Genomic DNA, 24,182 nt, shown 5'->3' with positions numbered 1-24,182 from the left:
TCTTCTAGAAAAATAAAACCAATTCAATTATTGGACTTTCATTTATGGAACAAGCAGCTGAAGTAGGTAATAGGACTGCAGCAATATTCCTTGCAAAAGCTTTTGACACCGGAGAAAATCTTATAGATCATAGGTAAATTTAATGTAATAATTGATTAAATGTTAATTAATAGTCTCTTGTAAGGATAGAGTTCTTTGTATAATTTTTTTGCTATCTTCAACTTTCATAGTGAAACTGAAAACAGAAAATGTCCCATGAAACACGTAATAGTTACTGCATTCCTTTCGATTTTTCAAATTAATTATGATAATATCCTCCATTTAAATTGAGAGGTGATTTTCTTCATTGAGAGTTCCAAATCAAAAGATTTACATCATATTTTTGTGTAGTTTCAGCCAATACAAAATATAGTTGAGTCAGCTGGTAATATTCTTTCATTCAGTATCCAGTGGATAATTCAGTTCTCTGCATTTCTTGCAAGGGCTGCTTTAGTTATCTTATACAAATAATGGTAATTTCGAAGGAATTATTGATAGGAAGTGAGTAATAATGTAGACTTAGGTAATTGCGCCTCTGATGAAGATACATATCAGGAAAATAAGATAACTAATCAGACCTTGAGTGTGGTTTGCACTGGAATTATTCATTGTGCTTGAGTTTGCCATTCTGTTTTTAGAATTAATATGCACTTCTTTTTTTTTTTTTCCAAGTTACATAGATTTTTCATAAATCCCATATGTATAATGTATTTTTAATAACTTCTGTAATTTGTCAAAATATTTTGATACTATTTTTTTTTGCTATGAACTATTACAAATTTAATATATCTCTTACATGTGCTCTTGTTGATATAATAGAGGTTAATTTGAATTAGCCAAAAATTACAGATGGAGAGGAATAAAGTTGCAGATATAACCAGTAACAGAGATATTCAGTTTTTAGAGAAGATAACAAGAACAGGATGGAGGAATTAGTATATTAATGATGTAGTAAAAAAAAAATAGATCAGCAGGAAAGAAGAAGCAGGGACATATGAGGCAGAACATTTCAGGAAATCTGATCTGTGATAGCAGACCACCAGGACAAAATATATAGTTGATTGTTTATGGAAGTTTTTTCACTTGGCTATGCTACTAATTATATATTGGGTTTTATCCTTTATCCAAGCATAAGCAAACAAAGTTTCGCCTGAAGTACTATCAGGACTGGGGCAACTTGTGGTAAAGGTGGTATAAGTTCTCATCACTTGCCTTAGTATCTCCCATTATGCAAAGCACATCTCCTTGCAGACATAATTCTATGCATTAAGGGAAGGGCCACTACCCAGACCGGTTTCGACCTTTATTGAGGTCTCATCAGTGGGAGCCAGGCCCAGAGGTGGTGATATACTAAAGTGGAAGTAATGGAAGTCTTTTACTTCCAAAGTTCTATTCTCTGGTAGTCATTACTCTCCTTTCCAGCAACAACTTCTCCAGTTGACTCACATCATTTAAATGCACTCTCTTTTATACAGTTTCATCCACTTCTCAAAATCATCACACACATTCAAACTCCTTTCTCCTTGGATGGCTCTGCTAGTAAGAAAACTAATATGTGGCATGAAAATCAGGAATAAAAACAAAAAACAATAATAACAAAAAAGAATCCCTGAAAATAGGAACATAGAAAACATCAAGTATTCTGAACAAAGAACCTATACAACAAGTAAAACACTTCTGTTATTTAGTTAGAATTTTTAGTGAACTTGGCAAATATGTAAATAGATGACAAAACGAAACTGGGTATGATAAGGAGTCGCATGAATAAATTTATATCAATAAGAGAGAAATTAGTCACAATACTGAAGTAGCTGTATACAAGGCAGCATTTAAACAACTTTATTGGTTTGGAAACAAACTGAACATTGTCAGTGTGTGTGTGTGTGTGTGTGTGTGTAGAGCTAATTTGTGATATAAGAAAAATCTTTCCTCTCCCATTTCACTTAAACAGAATGGAAGAGGAAATATAAGCAGAGCCGGTATTTTATGCCACATTGACAGTAAAAAGACCAAAATCTTGGTGGAATAATGCAGTCAAAAGTGCTTTTGACTGCATTATTCAAAATAATAATGAGCCTTTAGTAAGAGCTGAAGTTTTAATGTTTGATCTGTTTTTTTAAGATCTTACACAAGAGTGGTTGCGAAATTTTTAAATGCACAGCCGCACTAAGCTGACTCATTTTGGGCAACTTATCTTAACACTTCAAAATTCTTTGCTTTTCTTGAAAAGATAAATCTTTGCTTTTTACTTGCTTCTGCCATAATGCTAAGGACTGTTCTTCTACACCAAATAAAAGAATGAAATATAAGATCTGATAATAATTGAATAATCAATTTTGACAATCAAAAATTGTTTAAGAATAACAGACTTTTCATGTAGTACTATCATAACATCAGGATTTAGATGATGAAATGCTCTGCCATTCTACATAAATTCTTTCCTTGTGTTAATGGTGATAGTGTCAGATTGTAAATTAGAGGATTAAATAGAAGAGATGGTGTTGTATAGTAAAGCAATGTGCCCTCCTATGATGAGTTCAAGGAATCCTTGGAGATTTGATTTATTTGGATTTACAACCAAAGCAACTCAGGCCATGAAGCCAGTGTTATTATGTATATTAATTGCATGCATTTTAATGGCCAGTTTATCTGTTTTGCAAGATAAGAAACCCAAGTTTCTGGAAGGAAAAATACTGCCAAGTCCGTATGGGACAAATCATTGGAGGTGCTATGTAATGATAAGAAAATAAAACAATTCCTCTAGTAAAGTAGGCACTTTACCTATTGATACAACTTCTGATGCCATTACCAGATCTGGTACTCTTGATCCCTGTTCTTCAACACCAAATACTACAGCAGATAATTATCTCTCAGTAGCTGATTCATTTCATTTCTATCCTGCCAAGGATAGAAATGAAATTGATAATAACTATAATAAGTACATGTACCCATAATAACTACATGTGCTGCATTCATCATACTAATCTGCCAATGCATGGTATCTACATTTTTCTGTACACCTCCTTCCTCCCCCCCTCCCACTCCTAAAACAACAATAACAACCAACTATTAATTATATATTGGGTTTTATCCTTTATCCAAGTGTAAGCAAACAAAGTTTGCACTTGGAGAGTACTTTCAGGACTGGGGCAACTCATGATAAAAGTGGTATAAGTTCTCATCACTTGCCTTAGTATCTCCCATTATGCAAAGCACATCTCCTTGCAGACATAATGCTATGCATTAAGGGAAGGGCCACTACTCAGACTGGTTTTGACCTTTATTGAGGTCTCATCAGTGGGAGCCAGACCCAGAAGTGGTGATATTTAAGTGGAAGTAATGGAGAAGTCATATTTACCTATACAAGTTGCCAAAGAGTGTCACACCCTTTGGCAACACCCTATTATTAAAATTCTCTGGAGTAGAGATAAGTTTATGGAACTTATTGAAGTGGGTGATATTGAAGAAACTAGCACTGAGGTTTATTGGAAAAAACATGCATCTAGAGATAATAGCTAACTAAGTTTGTCTTCTGCACTAAAACTAAATTTATTTAGCTGATTAGATTATTATCCCAATATTTTGTTACCAAAGTATCTTCATGGACATAAAGAAATACACCAAGCATGTGCATGCAGGCATACCAACAGAAAGGCAAACAAAAACTGAATATGAAAGGTGGATTCCTGCATTCCTAACTGGTGCTTTCTGCAGTGATGGAATCTTATGGTAGGTCTCAATACAGTGTTTCCCCAGATTTTTGGTAAAGTGAGGCATCTGAATTTGTTAATATTATTATAGTGTTATAGGAGAATGTTATAGTGCTGTGGTGGATTCTAGAAATTGTTTCTCAGATTATATATGCTTCATGTAAAGTGAAGTTTTCTCCCATCGGGTCTGGTGATATGCATCCATTGCATGGTCTGTTACTACAGAATCACTGTAATGCAAATAATGGACATAATTTCGATGTTCCTCTGGACAGATTTTTTTCTGATCTCCAGTCTGTCCAAAGTAAATTGCTTTTGCAGGAGCATTATTACTGTAGACACCAGGATGATCTAGATAAGTGGTTCCCAAAGTTGGCAGTACCATCCACTTTCGTAACCACTTTTGCAAAAGATCCAGGGGGGGGGGGGATACTGGCCTCATGAGCAAAAGGGGGCAGTGAAAGCATAAAGGACAAAAATTAGGTGATGAAAAAAATTTATCATCAAAAATTTTTATGATATAACTGCTGTATAATGTAAGTAAAGGTCATAATGGTTGCTTTATTTTCCAAGGAAATGTTCTTGTTCCTTTTTCCCTATTTTACTTGCAGTGTCGAGGGTTTTTTATTCATTTAACCACAACCGTACACAAGGATGAGGTGGTTAGCCTTATGCCTCCCAGTGTATCCTATGTCTGTAGAAGCGTTGAGTTCTCAAGGCCGGTTTACCTGCTTGCTGGATGAAAAACCCCAGATAAACTGGGGAGAAAAATCCTTCAGTCCATGCCCAAGTCTGGCTAACTTGCCAATGTCTGAGAAAGATCCTAAGCTCCTCACGTCAGCGACAAGAATCAAACCCAGGACACTCCTGTCCGAGGCATATGGTTGCAAAGTGCATAGCCACTTGGCTAACCGCACAGACCAAGGAAACGTACAAAATACAAGTTACAACTGATTGGCATTGAAGTCCGACGACAGGTCTTAACAAGCAAAGTGTAGGTGGGCACACACTTTCAGGTGATTGGGAATTTACAAGTCCGGTTCGCATCAGCAGGAACAGGTGCATGTTATGACTTGTTCACTGTATCATACTATAAATACGTGAAACTTATGAAATCAGTTTTAGATTGTTTCTGAATTGTGTGACAAGCAGTTAGCAATTTGATGTATTGCATAAAAATTTAGTGCATATTCAATACCTAGTTGGTACCTTACTTACACAGATTACACACAAAGCAAATTATTGTTGTTCCAATAAAACAGCAGATTTCACATGAGTATTTTTATGCCTTTTCTTGTAAAAATAATTTGATTTAGGTATGTGAGAAATTACATTCTAGCAATTTTGTAAATTTAACTCTTTTTAAAAGATAATATCATGGCTGAACCCAAGAACAAATGTAGGCAGTATAATATTGAATATTTGAAATACGGCTTTATTCAGTCAGCGTTACAAACAAAACATTACCAATGTGCTTGATTTGCCAAAAGGTTTTTTCAAATGAATCTAGGAAGCCTTCAAGACTAGAAGAACATTTGACGAAAGTTCATACTGATAAAAAAGATAAGGATTTATCATATTTTCAAGCATTATTGAAAATAATGCTTGAAAATATGATAAATATTTTTTCTAAGTCATTTAAGTTTCTATACATTTCTTCATCACCACCCTCCACATTCCTTAGTCTATAGCAACATCCAACTAAATATGTCTTCCTGTCAACCTCCACTTCACACCACACTGTCTTATAACCATTGCCACTTTTTCCCCTCTTTCATGTCTACTTTATGTGGACATAGTTCCCTGTTATCATTAGCAGCACTCTTCCCTCCTTTGTATCTTCGCGAAGAATACTGTATTCTTCTATTTCTATTCCTGTTAGGATATCATCTTCGTTCAACCATGTTTCACTTATTGCAATGATTTTGGGGTGAATAAATTCAATCTGTGAAACCATTTCATCTCCCTTATTTCTGATACTTCTGGCATTTGTAAATAAACACAGCAGTTCACTTTAGATCTATGACCAGTCCTACCCAAGCTACTTGTTGGTTGTGCTTTCCCAACCACACCTGCTCTTGCCTAATCACCTTTATCACCACTTACATGTTTCCACTCAGTTTCAACTTTCCCACCCGCATCACAATCTATTCCAATTCTATGCTGATCATCCCCATACATACATACATTCACTGCTACTTCCAACCATTGGAGACATGGTATACGCTGTATACCATGTCTCCCTGACCATCCAGGTACTATCTGTTTCTCTGTTCCTCATGCATTCTTGTTCTATCTTCATCTTTCACACTACTCCTGTTTCCACTGCCAAGCACATTTGTCTCTTCAGCACCGCTCTCCTGATCTTTCACTTCATCTCTTAATTCTGATTTCTTGCCTGCATCACACACACACAGTGCACTTCCATCCAGCAACACTTATATTAATATATATATAAATTATATATACAGTATGGTGCAATAAAACAGTACTGAATAAATACAAAGATATATGTTAAGGAGTACACAGGTGTTGAAGTTCAGTACTTTTTTTTTTTTGTCTTAAAAAATACACCTTTTTTGGAAGTAGTTTTCAATAGTCTTCTCTGAGACTTGGGTCCATGACATTGCTACCAAATGTAATGCATTAAGAAGGGAAATCTTTTTTTGCAGTTGCACTTGCATCAGATTGGTATTTTATATAATCAAGTCATCCATCAGTTGCAGTGAAATTTTCTTTGCCCATTGTTTTTTGCAAGTTCTTCAACTTTTTTTGATGGATCAAAGTCCCATTATTCGAAGCATTGTTTTCACGAACATTACTAAACAAATTTTTAATGCTGATTCAACTTGAGCATCATTACCAGATCGGGCTCTCTTCTGATCCATGTTCTCATTAGTAAGAGCTGAAGTTTCAATGTTTGATCTGTTTTTTAAGATCTTACACAAGAGTGGTTGTGAAATTTTTAAATGCACAGCCGCACTAAGCTGACTCATTTTGGGCAACTTATCTTAGCACTTCAAAATTCTTTGCTTTTCTTGAAAAGATAAATCTTTGTTTTTTACTTGCTTCTGCCATAATGCTAAGGACTGTTTTAACAAGCACTTAAAGTCAAATTCATTTACTGAATGAGAGCACAAAAAGAAATTTGAAAAATCACAATTACACTGTATTTATACTCCGCTGCGTTTGCCTGGAAGATTTAAGATTTACGGAAGAATAAGATTAAAGGAAGATTAACAAAAAAAAGACAGATTTTGACAAATGTTCTTTGTCAAATTTTCTCCTGATTAACCCTTATTTCTTAGAATTCTGAGACGCAAAAGGATTTTGATAACAATTTTGATGACATTCGAGGATTTTGATAAAAATAACCAGAACTTTGAATATAACAGATTATTTTTAGTTCATTTTAAATGGTGTGTTTTGGGACCGACTGATTTTGATAACAATAGCCGATTGATAATATTATCCGTGATCACAATAAGTGGATTCTACTGTGTAAACAAACATACAAATAATATAATACAACATTTCTGTGTTATTCTCTGACGATTAAAACATGCAATAAGCAAGTTTACTACTTAATTATATTTAAGTAGTCTCTTTTATTATGCTACTGCTGTCACCACTTGGTAGCTCCAGTAATACTAATATATACAATTGCATTGTAAATAGAAAGAAATTACATATATACTTTTAGATTATGTTATCATATAACAAAAGCATATTTCTTATTAATTCCATATTAATGAAATTTACACTCAGTATACATAACATGTAAAAAATAAACATAAGTAAAATGATTGTGAGATTTTTACAATGGCAATAAACAATATTTATATATAATTTTATTTTATTATTATTATTATTCAGGCCTCCATGGAGTCAAAAGACTCATCACGGGAGGTCCTTCCTAGGAAACACAGTCTATCAAGACTCATCATGGGAGGTCCCTCCTAGGAAACTCAAAGTCTGTCATACCACTCCTTGAACTCATTGACCGTTCTCACTCTCACCACTCTATCAGGAAATGCATTCCACGGTTCAACCACTCTCCATGCAAAGAAACCACTCCTCACCCTCTTGCTCACAGTTTCCTTTCGTAACTTCCAAGGATGACCCCCCCCTTGTCATCACTCCTTTCCACTGTTCAACCAAGCGAAAGAACTCCCCAGTGTCAACCCTGTAACCACCTCTCAACTTTAAATCTCAATCATATCACCTCTCCTGTCTTTATCTGCCTTTTACCCTTTCCAGAGTTAATTTATTCCCTTCAAATCCTGGGGACCAAATATAAGAACAATAGTCTAAGTGTGGTCTGATCAGCGTCTTATACAATGGAATGATAACGCTTTTATCTCTGCAGGTCAGCATCCTTCTCATTATTGCAGCAATCCTCTGTATTACCTTCACCATCTTTGCAATATGTCCATTGAATTTCAAGTTTCTGTCAATCATCAACCTCAGATCTCTTGTCTCTACTGTTTCCTCCAGTATAGCTCTACCAATAGAGTATGCAGCGTCCCATTGATGCATCCCAAACCTCGAGACCTTATTACATTTTACTGCATTAAACCGATACCCCCATTCATTTGCCCATCTGTCTAGCTTATTCAACTCCTCTTGCAATGGACTACCACATCTGCACCATTACTAATAACTCTTCACAGCTTCACATCATCTGCTAACAACTGAATATCCCCTTGCAATCCACTGACATTGTCATTGATATAAAGCTTAAACAATATAGGTCCCAGTACTGGTCCCTGTGGAACCCCACTTGTTACCCTCTGCCTTCTTGAAACTTCCCCACATACACAACTCTCTGATACCTATCCTGAATCCAGTTGACGAACCTGACATCCAAACCCATGTGCTGTAACTTAAATATCAGCTTATCATTTAGCCTTTGCTAAATCCAAGAAAATGGCAGTATATGCCTTTCCCTCATCTACTACTCTTGTAACTTTATTATAAAACACTAGCATATTACTAAAACAAGAGCGCCCCCCCTTAACAAATCCATGTTGACTCTCACAGGTAACATTACCCTCATCTGCCCAATGTTGTATACAGTCCCTAACTAATTTCTCCAAGATCTTAACAACTACTGATGACACACAAACTGACCTATAATTAGACACTTCCAGTCTGCTACTGCCCTTATGCAATGGCACTATCTTACCTTCCTTCCATTCCCTGGGTATCTTTTCTATAGCCAGATTTTCAATGAAAAGCCAGATCAAAGGAGCTGTCAGTTCCTCAGCACATTCTCTCAAAACTTGTGGTGAAATACCATCCCATCCCACAGCTTTACAATATACGTCCCATCCAGAGTACTCAGTATTTGGAACACGCTCTCCTCCTGCAATCTCTAAACCTCGAACCTGCGCTATCCCTCTAGTATTAAAATTTACTACTCCAGGATGAAATAACACCAATAAAGTGCTCATTGAACAATTCCACTATGTCCTCTGCATCAGTCACTCTGTTCCCATTTTTATCCCACAATATCATCCTTCCACAATCATTTCTCCTCCTACTGGCCACATATCTAAAAAATTCCCTAGGATTTTCTTTGTATCTTAGGACCAATATCTTCTCATATTCCAGTTTCACCTTCTTTACCATACTAGTCACTCTCCTGGCCTGTGTCTTATATTTGTCATGCATCTGCTCCTCACCTGTCACCTTATATCTCTTCCATAGCCTCTTTTTCACATGCAGTTAACTGTATAATATTGTTTGTCATCCACTTTACACCAAATTGTGTCCTCTTCTTCACTTGTGGAATACAGCTTACTATTGCTGCTAACAAATATTCCTTCACAATTTCCCAAGCACTATTGATCTTGGCCTTCCAATTCATCCCTCCATGAGACGTTCCCAGTCGATGTCTAAGACTTTTATTATCACCTGCCTTATAATTCCATATATGTTCCTGTCTCTTTTACACTCCTGCTTGTCTACTCATCTTCTAAGTCAAAACCACATAGTCACTCTCTCCAACTGGTGAGAGAGATGTCATCTCAGTTATTATCAACTCTTTTGATGCTATGACCAAATCCAAAACTCTTGAACCACTTGTTTGCTCTATTATATGTTGCCTAAGACATTTGTCCCTCAAGAATTCTTGAAATTCCATTCCCTTATTGCTACATGCATCTTCCTCTTCCCAATTTATACTGCTGTAACCTTCCTTCCTTCCATTCCTTGGGTACCTTTCCTGTAGACTTTCATTGAAATGCCAGGTCAAAAGAGCTGTTAGTTCTTGAGCACATTCTCTCGTAACCCATGGTGAAATTCAAATTCCATCCAGTCCCACAGCTTTTATTTAGCTCGTTTTACACAGTATTTAGCTTTCTTACACAAGCTGACTTATTTGCCAGGAACTTTCAGTTTGCTTTCTTCTTTTCCTTCACTGCCTCTTTAACTTTCTCTTTCCACCATGGAGTTCTGATTTTTCTATCCTTGCAGACAACCTCACCATATTCCTCTCTGGCTGAATTAATCAATGCTTTCTTTCAGGGCTTGCCACTGAAACTGCAAGATTTGGTTCCTGTTCTCGAACTCTTTTATTTTCTCCTGAGTAATGTTTGTGTATTTCAGTCTACAGTTTGTATCAGAGCTGCTCAAGTTTTATTCGCTTTAAGACTTTCTTACATGTTCTTCTTCTTTTCAATATGAAATTTAATTTTATCTTGCTCAATACTAAATGGTGATCACTTCCAGTTTCAAATCCTCTGTAGACTCTGGTGTCCTGCTCCAGTGAGAAAACATCACTATGAACAATAACATAGCTAATGAGACTTTTTTTTTTCCTTGCCTCTTCTCTTCATGTGAATTTATGCACATTTTTATGTTGGAACATCGTGTTAGTAATAACCAGACCATGTCCTGAGCAGAAATCCAACAAGTATTTGCTATTATTATCAGCTTTGCTTTTTTTTCCAAATTTTCCAAAAATATTTCTGTATGTCTGACACTCATTTCCTACTCTACTATTTAGATCCCCAACAAGGACCAACTTTTCCTTTTTCATTGTGTCAGTTGCTTTCTCTAAAGCCCCCCAAAAATCCTCTACTTCTATTTTAGTAGAACCTTCTGTGCGAACATAACCACAAACAGGTGTCATTTTCCAGTTCCCCATTCTGATAGTTTTATAAAGTTCTGTAGTTTTACTTAGTTATGTGAGAAATTCCTTTGCAGGACTTATTTTATCATTTTTATTCATTCATTCATTCTGCCTTATTTCAAATTCCTTAGAATATACAAAATTAAAAAGCTTCACTTAACTAATATACTTGCATATGTTTCTTTCAGTAAGTTTAAGTTTCCTTAAACACATCTTTCATTCATTTTCTGAAGTAGACATGAAGGATAATTGCTTAGATAACTGGAATATTACATTTAACTGAGGTGGTTTCAACTGCACTTGTAATGAAAAAAAATTTAATACAGATTCCTTATTGCTCCTTAGAACATATCACTTGCTTCTCATATATGAATGCTTGACACATTATACTGTTGTCCTTCAGTTATTAATTTCACAGTTCTGTATCCTTGGAGAGTAATAAAAGATAAATATAAAAACTTTTCTGGAATCGGAGACCTTAACTCTGTAGTGTTTTTGCTACCCTTCCTAGCTCGCCAGAATTCCTGTTACCTAGCAACAGCTGTTCTGAAAATGACAATTAACGTGCATGCCCATTAATGAGATTCAAGGTGAAACTGTAGTGAGAAAAATGACTGCTGTTACTACAGTGCTCACATGTGTGCAGTAATAGTGTGACTTACAAACACTACTATAAACAATCATGCAGTAATCATGCCGGCCTGGTTGGCCAAATGGTTAGCATATCTGCTGTCCAGCCAAAAGACTGTGAGTTCGAATCCCACCGTGGGCTTGGATGTTTGTAATTGTCTGTGAAAATACTAGTAGTATTGGTGGGCAGTATATGACATTGATGTAGTTATGGTGGATTATGGGTGGTGGAGAGATAGAGAGAGAATTGTAGAGTAGGTGCCCTCCCTCAATGAGTCTTTGGACTCCCTGGAGGTGTCAGGTAATAATAATAGTAATATACATACATCATTTCTGTGTTATTACCTAAGAATTACATTACATTAAGCAACTTTATTACTTATAACTACATTTAAGTCTCCATTTTATCACTACAGCTCAACCACAGCTCTGGTAATACTGAGCATACAACTGCATTACTAAATGTGAACAAATAGAACAAATAACATACCTTTAGATTATCTTATCATATAACAAAAACATATAACCAGAAATATGCAAAAAAATAACACTGCAAAAAAAAAAAAAAAAAAAAAAAACATAAGTAAAAAAAGTATGAGATTTTTACAATTCCTCTTCTTCCTATCCACTAGACTGTAAATTGCTTCTTATCAACATTTCTTCATATTCAACATTCCAGAAACTACGTTAGTCAGTCACTTCTCAGTCCTTCCCAATATCTATTCATCTGTTTGAAGACTAGGTGACCAAATCTTTGCACATTAGTCTTGATAAAGATCATACTAGAATTTCTTTACTTCTATAAGTCAGTGTTCTCTGCGTCATTGCCAGAATTTATTGTGTTGTCCTCATGATTTTGGCAATATGTCCTCTAAATTTTAAATCCTTATCCACCACCACCCCAAGATCTCTTATTTCTTCCACCTCTAACTATATATCCCCACCAAGTATAAACTCTACATCCCATCTTTCTTTTCCAGATTTTAAAACCTTCCATTTTGCTACAGTGAAGTGGCATCCCCACTCCCATACCCATTCACTTAGTCTATTCAAGTCTTCTTGTAAGGCAACAACATCTGTTCTACTCTTCACAGTTCTTCCCAATTTTGCATCATCTGCAAACAACTTCACATCCCCTTTCAATTCCATCTCAATATAATTAACATACAGGTTAAACAGCAATGGACCTAAAACAGACCCCTGAGGCACACCACCAGTAACTTTCCTTTTCCATGATATTGCTCCCCCATACACAACTTGCTGATCTCTGTCAGATAGCCAATCTCCAATCCTATCACTTATCTAGTAGCCAATTTCCAATCCAATCATTAATCTAGTAGCCAATCTCAAATCCAATGCACTTATCTAATATCCTATCTGCTCTAGTTTGACTATCAACTTATATGGTAATCTTTCAAAAGCCTTTGCAAAATTTAAATATATTACTGTGCTTCCATCTCCCTTGTCCAATGCAGCTGTTACCTTATTGTAATAAGTAAATAGATTACTAAAACATGACCTCCTTTTTTTGCTAATCTGCTGTCCATCAAAATTAATACCACTGTTGTCAACCCAATTCTGGATCCTGCTCACTAGTTGTGAAGAGGTGTTGGAGAGGCTAGCCTCTCCACGACACCTGACAAACAGATTGGCCTATAATTTGATGCTTGAGTTCTGTCACCTACTTTATGAAGCTGTACAATCTTGAGTTCATTCCATTTCTTTGGAACTTGACCAGACATAAGACTCATGTTAAACAAATATGCCAAGGCAGATGTCAACTCTCTGGCACATTCCGTCAAAATACTAGTGCCACAGCTTTGTTAACATCAAGTTTGCTCAATTCTCCATATACCTCTTCCTCACTCACAGTCAATCTCTCCTCCTCATCTACTGCTCTCAAACTCTCCATGATATCACATTCATAAGGATGAAAGACCTTTAGAACTTCTCATTAAATATCTCAACTATATCTTCTGCAGCAGTTGTTCATTCTGTGCTACACCTTCTTACAGGTGTAGCACAGAAGGAAGAGTCAAGTGCTATTCAAGAAATATATAGTAGAAGCAATGTCTAAATGTATTCCAAGGAGTCAGGAGGTTAAATAAGGCAGGTGTGAAATGGATGAATGAAGAGATTAAGCATGCAATACAGAGAAAGAAGACATTATGGAGGAATCATCTTATGTTTCCTCCATAATGTCTTCTTTCTCTGTATTGCATGTACTCCTGACTCCTTGGAATACATTTAGACATTGCTTCTACTATATAGTTCTTGAATAGCACTTGACTCTTCATTCTGTGCTACACCTGCAAGCTGTCTCCTCAGCTTCTCATAATCACCCACCTTGTAGTTCCATATATACCCTTTCCTCACAGAAATCCTCACATGGCTGGCAACCAACCAAGTAATCACTTTGTCACTCTCACCAACTGGAGGGAGATTTGACACCTCATTTATAATGACACATACTCTGATGGCATGATCAAATCCAAGAGCCTCAGTCCTCACATATCCACTTTGTTTTATGAGGTAGTTGTCCCTCAAAAACTACATTTTCACTACCACTACCAACTCTTTTGCTCGCTTACTCCCTATATCCAATGCCTCCATCACTTAATTCATTTTACCTCCCAGAAAGCAAATCTTGTGCTTGTTCACCACACCTCTAATAATCAAATCTCTGTACTCCATCACTTGCGAGTTTTTTACTTCTTTCATACAACATAATTTATTCTTGTCTTCTTCACAATTCCATGCATATCTATAGTTCTCTTCATTTTACTTCACATTCGCTTCATCCTCACCAACTCAATTTTCAAATCTTGCATCTGTTTTTCACTTTCATTCACTCTCACTATTTTGTTGTCAGTTACACAAACTTGTTTGCTGTCAATTAACGCTAAGATGGCTCTACCTGCTCGCCATCTTACCATTAATTGTACTCAGTTTTTTTTTAAATCTTTATAACATACTTTATTCACACTCTAAATATTCATGCTCTTCCTCTGAAATAACCATTTCGGTTACTACTCTGTTCCCTACTCTTTAAATGAGCCTTGTGGTCCATCAGAATATCATACTTCCTGAATACCCACACTTGCTCCTTTTTTTTTGTCTTATTCTGGCTCCACATAAAACATCTGCAACATCTTATGTATGCATACTACATTCACAGCACTGTACCATTCTTGAAAAGTTTATACCATTCACTTTGTCTTTTGTGCTGACCTATGCAGTGGTCTGCCTTTCACCGCTATTTTTTCTTTTTTTTTTTTTATAAGAGTGCTAACAAGAAATAATGAATTTAAAGTAATACTGCCTTAGAATTTATCCAGACACTGCATTTCACACTCAGCTATCACTTACACTGTAACACTCAAACTAAAAATTTAGACAGTATTGTCTCTCAATAAATATAAAATTAACTTATCTTGTCGTAGCACGCATGATGACCAATGTTTATCACTCGCAGCCTAGCAGGTGAAAAAGACATCTTTTTTTTTTTTTGCTCACTGGATGGCTGTTTAATTATTTCTCTTTCTGCTGTATTCATTCCATTAAATTTTATTATGCATGTAAACCAGCCCCTAAGCCTAAATGTGTGTTGAATATCCACTTGCAATCCACTGACAATGTCATTGGCATAAAGGCTAAATAGTAGAAGTCCCTGTACTGAGCTATGTGGGTTCAACAGTTGTGACCTTCTGCTTCCTTGACACCACTCCCTGATAGAGAATTCTCTGGTATCTATCAGACAGCCAGTCTACAGTCTAGTCTAACCTAATATCTACCCATATCTATAACTTAAATTTAAATATCAGTTCATCATGCGGCATGCTATCAAATGCCTTTTGTTAAAAAAAAAAAAAAAAAAAAAAAAAGGCAAGGGGGGGAGTATTATGCACCTTTCCCCTCAAACAACAGCTCTTATTACTTTAGTATAAAAGGCAAGCAAACTTCTGAAACAGAAGTGGTACTTATCAAATACATATTATCCTTGCTCATTACTGTATACAATCTCTCACTATTTGTTAAAATCTTAACGCCTACAGAAGAAATACAAACTAGTCTATAGTTTGAGACCTCCATTCTACTACCACCCTTATGCAATTGCACTATTTTACCCTCCTACTCCTTAGGCCTCTTTTCCATGACCAGACTTCATCAATGGAGCTGTCCTTAGTACATTCTCTTAAAATAAATGTGGTGAAATCTTATTCAATTTCACTGCCTTATTGACATTCAGAGTACTTAGTATTCAGAACGATTTCCTTCATGCATTTTTAAGTCTTGGTTCTCTCCCCCCCCCCACACATCCCTCTAGTAATAAAACCTACTTTTCCAGAATGAAAATCTCAAATAAAGTTATCGAAAAACTCTGCCACATCATTGGCTGCTCAGCATTTCTGCAATAATTTTTCATTCTGGTGTCTACATAATTAAAGAAGTCTTCGGGTTTGAATGGGCTAAAATCTCCTTATTCCAATTTTGTTTCTTTGTGACTCTCAACCACAGAAGGTTTATTTGTAAACCTGTAATGCATTCATACTGTGGGCAGGCTAGGGATTTTTATTTTATTTTTTTTGTTGATTTTATATATGTGTTTTCATATTTTTTTTACTTATTTTTTACATAATTTAGAAACTATGCTCTGGAGACCAAACATGGAACTTTTTCAAGCCACTTCAGGCCTCCAGTAAGCAGGGTGGTGGTGGTCTCACACTGGGTGATGAAATTCATCTCCTGCCTAAAGACGATCACAAATATCCTCAGGGGATTCGAATCCACAGCATGTTTATTGGAGAGTTGATATACAAACCATTTATTTAATCAGTCCTTACTATGATTGTTACTATCTTGGCCTGAGTCTTAAATTCTTCTTGCAACTGCTCTATATTCCTCTCTATACTTTTCCCAAAACCTGTTTTTCTTCTGCAGTTCCTATTTGATTTCATAATCATTCGCCTTGCACCAAAATCTACTTTTTCATTTACCTGACAGGTTGATCAAGTGGTTAGCATATCCCCTCTCCAACCAACATGCTGCTAGTTCGAATCCTGCTGCTGCATGGATATGGATGCTTGTGATTGTCTTTAAGGGTTAAGATGAATTTCATCACCCACTGTGAGACCATTGCCCCACTTATTGGAGGCCTAAAGTGGCTTCATAAAGTTTTATGTTTGGTCTGTAGAGCAGGGTTTCCAGACATAGGTAAAAAATTAATAAAAAATACGAAATATAAAAAATTTTAAATCAATCAAAATAATTTTTAAAAATCCTTTAGTTTACCCATGGTACGAATGTGCTATAGGTTTACAAATAAACCTTTCTTGGGTGGAAGCCACACAGGAAAAAAAAAGTATGCTTGCCATTACTGCTAACAATTCTTCAATATTTCCCATGCAGTGGTGATATCTCTCCCTTCCAATTCTTCCATATATGAAACTTCCCCATGCTGATTTCTAAGACTGTCATAATCATCTGATTTATTATTCCACACAAATGCCTTTCTTCGTGATACTTCTGCATGTCCATTCATCCTCTAAGTCAAGACCACATGATCACTCCAACCAAGTACAAGGATGACATCTCAGATACAATGAAATTGTATATGAGATGAGTATCAGTAATAAACAGAGTTTCATTCTGTTTATTCCTGATACTGTTGGCATTTGTATAGACAAGGATAAGTGTATTATCTCTGAGCCATTGCATAAAGGAATCTACAAGACTGAGGTAGCAACTTAGCAACAACTCAGCATCTTAGGAGTGGTGGGCAAGGTATTGGAGAAGTTGGTTACAGGAAAAATCCAGGAGTTTGATACTATATAGGGGCAACATGGTTTCATGAAGGGTAGGTAAGTTATGCTTCAGTAACTTGCTCAATGTTTGTAATAATATAGTGATACTGCTGGACTTTTCAATGCTTCTGAGAATAGACTGCATGGAATTCTGTTAAATAGTAGAACATGGGGATGGATGTGAAGTTGAAGTGAATAAGAAGGTGATTGATGGAGAAATGCCAGACAATAGTTCATTCCGGAGTAGTCTAGTACAAGGCCTGTGAATAGTCGCGTGCCTTAAGACTCTACAAATTAAACTACTGTTTAATTTGTATATTAATGATATAGTAAATGATGAGAGGAAGGAAGTATTCAGTTCTTTACTGATGATGTAAAATTGGATACAGCAATAGTGACCAAGATGGTGGCAGGTCTGTGGAATCATAAATCTTCAACTTGTACTCAAAAGGATAGTTGATAATTTGTGGATTGCAGAAATTGGTTGATGGGTGGAAAAGAGGTGATGTGATCGAGACATACAATTGCTGAAAGGTTTTTAAAGGATTGTTATAGAGGAAATTTTTCATAACTGGTCTGGTTGAGGGAGAACTAGGAGCAATCCTTGGGAATTGAGCAACATGTGAGGATTAGATTTTTTACTTGGAGAGTGGTGAGTGAGTGGAATAAGTTGCCAGAGTCTGTTATGGGTGCCATGACTGTGAATGAGTTCAAAGCAAAATATAATGTATAGTGCTTGTCACAAATGTTTAGTGTCTCCATCAGTGAGTCTTCAGAGTCCATGAAGAGTCCTACCATCCTACCTAATTATTAAAATACTGTGGATCAGAGAGAGTTGCAGAGAAAATTATACTTGCCAAGAAATTTTATTATTGTTTAAAGCTTTTCCCAAGTGTAAGCAGACATAGTTTGCCCATGAAGTATCTTCATGGCTAGGCTACTACTATATAGAGGCTGTTGACTTCACATTATTTGTTTTAGTATCCCATAATTCAAACCACTTACTGTCAGATGTGTATATTACTATGCATTATGGAGAGCTAATACCCAGACCAAGTAGCACATTTTTGCTACATGTACATAGATAATATGTGACTTAATTCAACCATGGTTTCTTTCTGATTCTGACTTCTGCTAATAAGTCATCAATGAAGATGGAAACAAATCTGAGTAGCGGCCCTTTCAAAATGCATAGCTATATACTTCCAATAGGAAGTGTGCTTTGTATTATGGAGTACTAAGGCAATTGATGTGAAGCCTGCATCTTCTGTCACTGTTTCTCAAAGGGTGTGCCACGTGGAAAAACGAAAAGTATTTTTAAAATGGGGAAAATAGGAAGAAATATAAAACAAGTAGTAAATATTTTCAACAGTATTATTTATTAATACAAAAGGGACAAGTAAATTGTAAGTAATACAAACTGGAATGGTTAAAATGAATGAGTTAATAATTACATAATTTTTATAATTTAATGAGAAATATGGGCTATGTACTTTTTGCACACAATTGTTTAATATGGAATCGAATCTCAGACACACACCCATAATTTTTGATCAAGAGAAAGAAGTCGCACCCGTTTCATTTAATGTTGCCCAATGCAGAAAATCCCCGCAAAAGTAGGTTGAAAAATATAGTAGTGTAGAGAGGGCATCTTCTGATAATACTGAGAACTCTTTTTGGCCAATTCCAGAATTGAAGTAGTGTTGTTTCCCTAAACTTGAGCTGAAAAGTTTGAACAGCTTGAAGTTGCCAACTTGGCAACTTGTATAGGTAAATATGACCTCTCCGTTGCTTCTGCCTTAGTATCACCACTCTGGGTCTGCCTCCTACTGACGAGACCTCAATAAAGGTCGAAACTGTTCTGGGTAGTGGCCCTTCCCTTAATGCATAGCAGTATACATGTCTGCAAGGAGATGTGCTTTGCATTATGGGAGATGCTGAGACAAGGTGTGATGAGAGCTTGATCCACTTTTGCTATGAGTTGCCAAGGTATGTACCACCTTACCTCAGTCCTGAAGATATTTTCAGGTGCAAACCTTGTTTGCTTATACTTGGATAAAGGATTAAACTAAATTTATTATGGAGACAGAGTTGTAGAGCAGGTGCCCTCCCCGCACCAAAAAAAGGAAGATATTATGTTTAATGCATTGCACTGTTTCAGACCTTATTGGGTACTGTCTGCAATAATTAATTTTGACAAATTTGGTATGAATGGGGTGGGGGGGGTGTAAATGGACAAGCATAAACTGCATTCTGACTATTGATCTTATAGTGCAAATTACATATTTTGTACCTAAGAGTTATACCTAAATATCTTGATGTACATTTTTAGTGATGATAATAAATTAAATAGCAAAATGGATAATAAAATAAGGCCTGGTACAGTCAAAGTTGATTCAATAAATTTAAAATACCAGTTAGGCTAGTGTGGTGCTTATGTGTTCAAATTAATATTAATGGTAACTTACAAATCTAACTGTTGGTTTAAAAATAGCATAGTTAAACACTGGTTGCAGACCATAGAATATTAACATGGCTTTATCACATCAGTGATAAAGCCATGTTAATATTCAAGAATCTAAATTGTGTAAATCTAAATTTCCAAAATGTGTGAATAACACTCTTTGGAAAAGACTCAGAGGAAGACAGAGATGTAGGCGGGTTGATGCTGTTAGGAGTGCTTTAGAACAGTGTTTTTCAACCACGGACCACAGGTGGTCTGCGATGATGGGACAGGTGATCCACAGGCAGACAAATTAATTAAATATATATTTTTTAATTATCTAAACAAAACAAATTAAAACTGAATAAGTAAGTGAAAATTATTGAAATCAAATGGAGACTTAAAAAAACCAACAAATAACGTCAGAATGTTCAAAGGCAGAAGATAAAAAACTATATTGTTGATCACTTCACCCCTCTTTTATTATTCGTCATTCTGCCGTTAAATTTGTAACTGTAACGGCAAAATGACGAATAATAAAATAGGGGTGAAGTTTCCGACAATATAATTTTATTGCCATAGACAGCACGACAAGATTTCTTAAAAGCCAAAAAAGTGCAGCCTGAGGCGTATTCCCCCCCCCCCCCCCAGCTATGACTCTGTAACTTAGTGGCTCGTAGAATTGTTTTAGGCATTTTACTGGCCCTTGGGCTTAGAAAGGTTGAGAAACGCTGCTTTAGAAGTTTGAAATGTAAGAGTTGATCAAATCAGTGACCTAACAAATAATAGGCCAGTTTAGAAGAAAGTCGATAGGAAACTGGCCAGCCTGGTTGGCCGAGTGGTTAGGGTATCTGCTCTCCAGCCAAAAGGCTATGGGTTTGAATCCCACCGTGGGTATGGATGCTTGTGATTGTTTGTGAAAATAGTAGTGGTTGGCAGTAGATGCCGTTGGTGTAGTTGTGGCTCGTTGTAGTTGGTGGATTGAGTGGTGGAGACAGAGCTGTAGAGTAAGTGCCCTCCCTCGATGAGTCCTTGGACTCCCGGAGGTGTCAAGTAATAATAAAAAACTAGTGAGGAAATATTAACATCGGACTGTCATAATATCAGATACAACCACCAGAGAGAGGGAGGTGGAGGGGGGATATGCATTAGAAAATGAATTTGTACCAACTATGGAAGTAGTAAGTTATAGTGAATAATTGGCTAAAGTGAATTCCTTTTATCATAGCATTGTGCTTATATATGGCTTTGATGAGGACTTTTCATTAGTTTGTTATAGGGAGTCACTTAACCAAAAACATATATATATCATATTGAACCTTACATACATTCCTCCATTTATTCTGTCTTAAAAAAAAAAAATGGACTTCTCACTCCTTTGTTCACTGTTGCTTATACAACTTCTAGGGACAACTTTTTGTTCCTTTCTTCCCTTACATTCTAATTGTTTCTGAATTAAATCTGATAAGTTGATGAAGCGATTTTAAGTATTTGTCATATCATCTCTTATTCTCCCATCCACAAAATTGCAGTTCACATTTTCTAAGACTCTGCTCTTAATTGTTCTCTATGTACCCTCTGAGTTTCATTATCACAATGGAAACCAGGTGATTGAATTTTCCTACAATACTCCAAGCATATTGTGATTCAGGCTTTGTACAGTGTACAACTAGTGCCTTATCTTTTCTTGTCCTTAACCTGCTCATTATAGCAGAAGTTGTATTCTTCATTATAGTAATCAAGCAGTGCAGTAATATAGTCTGTGTAACTCTTTCATCATTTTTCCAGTTTCTGTTGACCATCATCTCAAGTTCTTGAATTTCATTTAACTCCAGGAGTGCAATGGGACTCTGCATTCTAAAGTGCAAAACCTTGCACTTATTATAATTAAAATGGTAGCCTCATGCCTTTCTCCAAGTTGAATATTTAAATCTTATTTATGTTCAAGGCAACAAATTCACTGCATAAAGGAGATTCATATATAGTGGTGTACTTGGGTTCTTCAAGGGCCTTTGATAGATTGCCACATGAAAAGCTGGAAATTAAATTGAAATAGATGGGATTAGATAAGATACTTGTGAATTGGATAGGTAATTGGCTGTCAGATAGCTATTAGTAGGTTATATATGGAGGAGTGGTATCTCAAAAGGGGAAGGTAGAGTGCCACTGGAATCTGTTTTGGGTCCATTATTTGTAATGTACTTAAATGACATTGGGACCTGCTTAACTGGAAATATGCAGCTATTTGCCAATGATGCAAAGTTGGGAAGAGCCATGAGAAGTAGAGATGTAGCCTTGCAGATGGAGGAGTCTCAATCGAGTATGTGAGTGGAGCTATCAGTTTAATGTCGCAAAGTGTAAGTTTTTGAAATTTGCTAGGCAGGTTTGGAATGCAGTGTGTATAATTAATGGGGAAATTTTGGAGGTGGAAGAGATGAAAGATCAGGAAGTGATGGTAAACAAAGACTTGAAGTTTAGGGATCACATTGCTGAAATTGTAAGATCACAATGAAATATGTCAATTTGTCAAGGAGGACATTGGCATGTAGAAACAAAGAACTTATGGTTCACTTGTATAACGTTTTGATCAGATCACATATAGAGTGCAGATTTGGTTCCCTGGTTTACAAAGGATGTTTTGGAGATGTCCAGAGGAACCTTTACTAAGTCGGTGTCAGGTCTGTGGAATGTCAGATACGAGGAGAGATTGAGGGAATGTAACTTGCAGAACCTTGTGAATAGAAGGAGAAGGAATATAATTGAGACATACAGTATAAAGCTGCTGAGGCAGAGTTAACAAATTAAGCAAAACAAGTTAACAAATCAGCAGTGTTGGGTGAGGATCAAAAAATTCTAATTAGCATCCAGTAGCTGGATGCTAATTAAATACTAATAAGTAAAGGAAAATTTTTCAAATTACCAAAGATAACGTGAAGTAACCCGTCCCATGTGTCCACCTGAAAACATTCTTTGCTCTCAACCATGGTTTTCTGTCCTTCTTTCTGCCTATGTAAAAGAGAAGATAATTTTTCACAGATATTGTCATGGAAAAATTAGATCAGGTGATTGGAATACTCATCCGTTTCTAGAATTTGGCTCTGCAGCAGTCACCTTATTCTCTGCCAGGGAATATGATAAAGAAAAATTAATTTATTTTCTCTTTGAGTGGTTCAGAATTATACAAATGAGAGAAGAAAGAATTAAAGACAGCTTCACTTCAATGTTAAGAGCTGCAGGACCATTATGGCATCCATTATTAGGTGTTAAAGTCTATCAGCATCTTCTATGGATCAGCTGCTCTACTCTATAACAGATCATAAAAATGGATTTTTGAATTCCTTGTTTAGAGTTTAGTTATTGTAGCTTTTCCAAAGTTGGGTGAGGTTCAAAAAATTCTAATTAGCATCCAGTAGCTGTGACTAGTTTCTTATGCTGGGCAAAAATCTTAAGGAAAATTGTCAGCTCTCATCTGCTGTCATTAATGGAGAGAAAAAGTAATATTTTTTATACGACATAATCTGGCTTCTATAAATCATTTAACTTTAGATCACTTGAAACATCCATCAGAGATGCTTGTCCCCTCCCCCTCCTTCTCCAAAAAAAAAATATATATATCAGTTTTCATTGACATGAAAAATTTATGTGGGTTCAACATACTAAAATACTTGTACAGCTTTTGCTGTAGATGGTACTTCTCTGGCTTCATTAAAAATTTATATCATTGAACCTTATAAGTTCAGACCTTTTCAAGTTTAGTCCAACTGATTAAACATTCGGACTATGAGATCTGTGGAAAGACAACCTGAAGGTTACTAACCATCTTTCTTCCTAGGAACTTGCAAATAGTGCCTGTTCTGCTACAGATAGCCTTTATTCTAAGAGAACAATCGTGATAGAGATCAATTTATTTTTTTTTACTCATGTTTAATAAAAATAAACATTCTTTCTATATACATCAGCTAAGATAAGCAGATGAGCATCAGATATTATATTCTTGACATTTCCACTTCTTGGGGATACCCATCTGATGGTCACTTCGATGCATTTTTCTAGTTAAAACTTAATTATGGATCACAGGTCTTCCTCTGCCAAAAACATTCTTGGATGATAGATCCTATCCCTAGTCTTTATTGAAGCAAATGAGCATTTGTTGTTCCAACTCTAGTGGCTGTGTCTGCAATATGCAGCTAAAATAGAATCCCTGCCAGACCATCCTATGTGGACAATTATTTTTTGTCTGTTTAGCAACCCTGCATTAACACCCATTAGATATCTGTATTCCCCTTTAGTCTCTGTATAAATGAACTACCACAATTTCCAGATATTACAGACAGTACTGCACACATGCCACTTTGACATGACTGCATTCCACCATGCAGTTTTTCTGTATGTGCAGTGACCCTCTGAAGTGGGAAAAA

The 24,182-nt window shown here is 36.1% G+C and overlaps 1 protein-coding gene across 5 annotated transcripts in view; it reads left to right on the top strand.

Annotated features, from left to right (window-relative positions):
• The window catches only part of LOC150102853 (eukaryotic elongation factor 2 kinase-like), a 389,384-nt gene that overhangs the window by 302,317 nt on the left and 62,885 nt on the right, over positions 1 to 24,182 (top strand). For all 5 annotated transcript variants that reach the window (XM_090397538.1, XM_090397535.1, XM_090397537.1 and 2 more), the window contains one exon: positions 9 to 133. In XM_090397538.1, coding sequence (XP_090253664.1) covers positions 9 to 133 — 125 coding nt within the window. The remainder of the gene's footprint in view (positions 1 to 8; positions 134 to 24,182) is intronic.

This window comes from Typopeltis vanoorti, chromosome 9 (genome assembly GCF_054136105.1).
Source record: "Typopeltis vanoorti isolate ZY-2024b chromosome 9, IOZ_Tvanoo_1.0, whole genome shotgun sequence".
In the NCBI taxonomy this organism is placed as follows: Eukaryota; Metazoa; Arthropoda; class Arachnida; order Uropygi; family Thelyphonidae; genus Typopeltis; species Typopeltis vanoorti.
The sequence above is the reverse complement of the archived record's forward strand: the minus strand, read 5'-3'. Positions and strand labels throughout refer to the sequence as shown.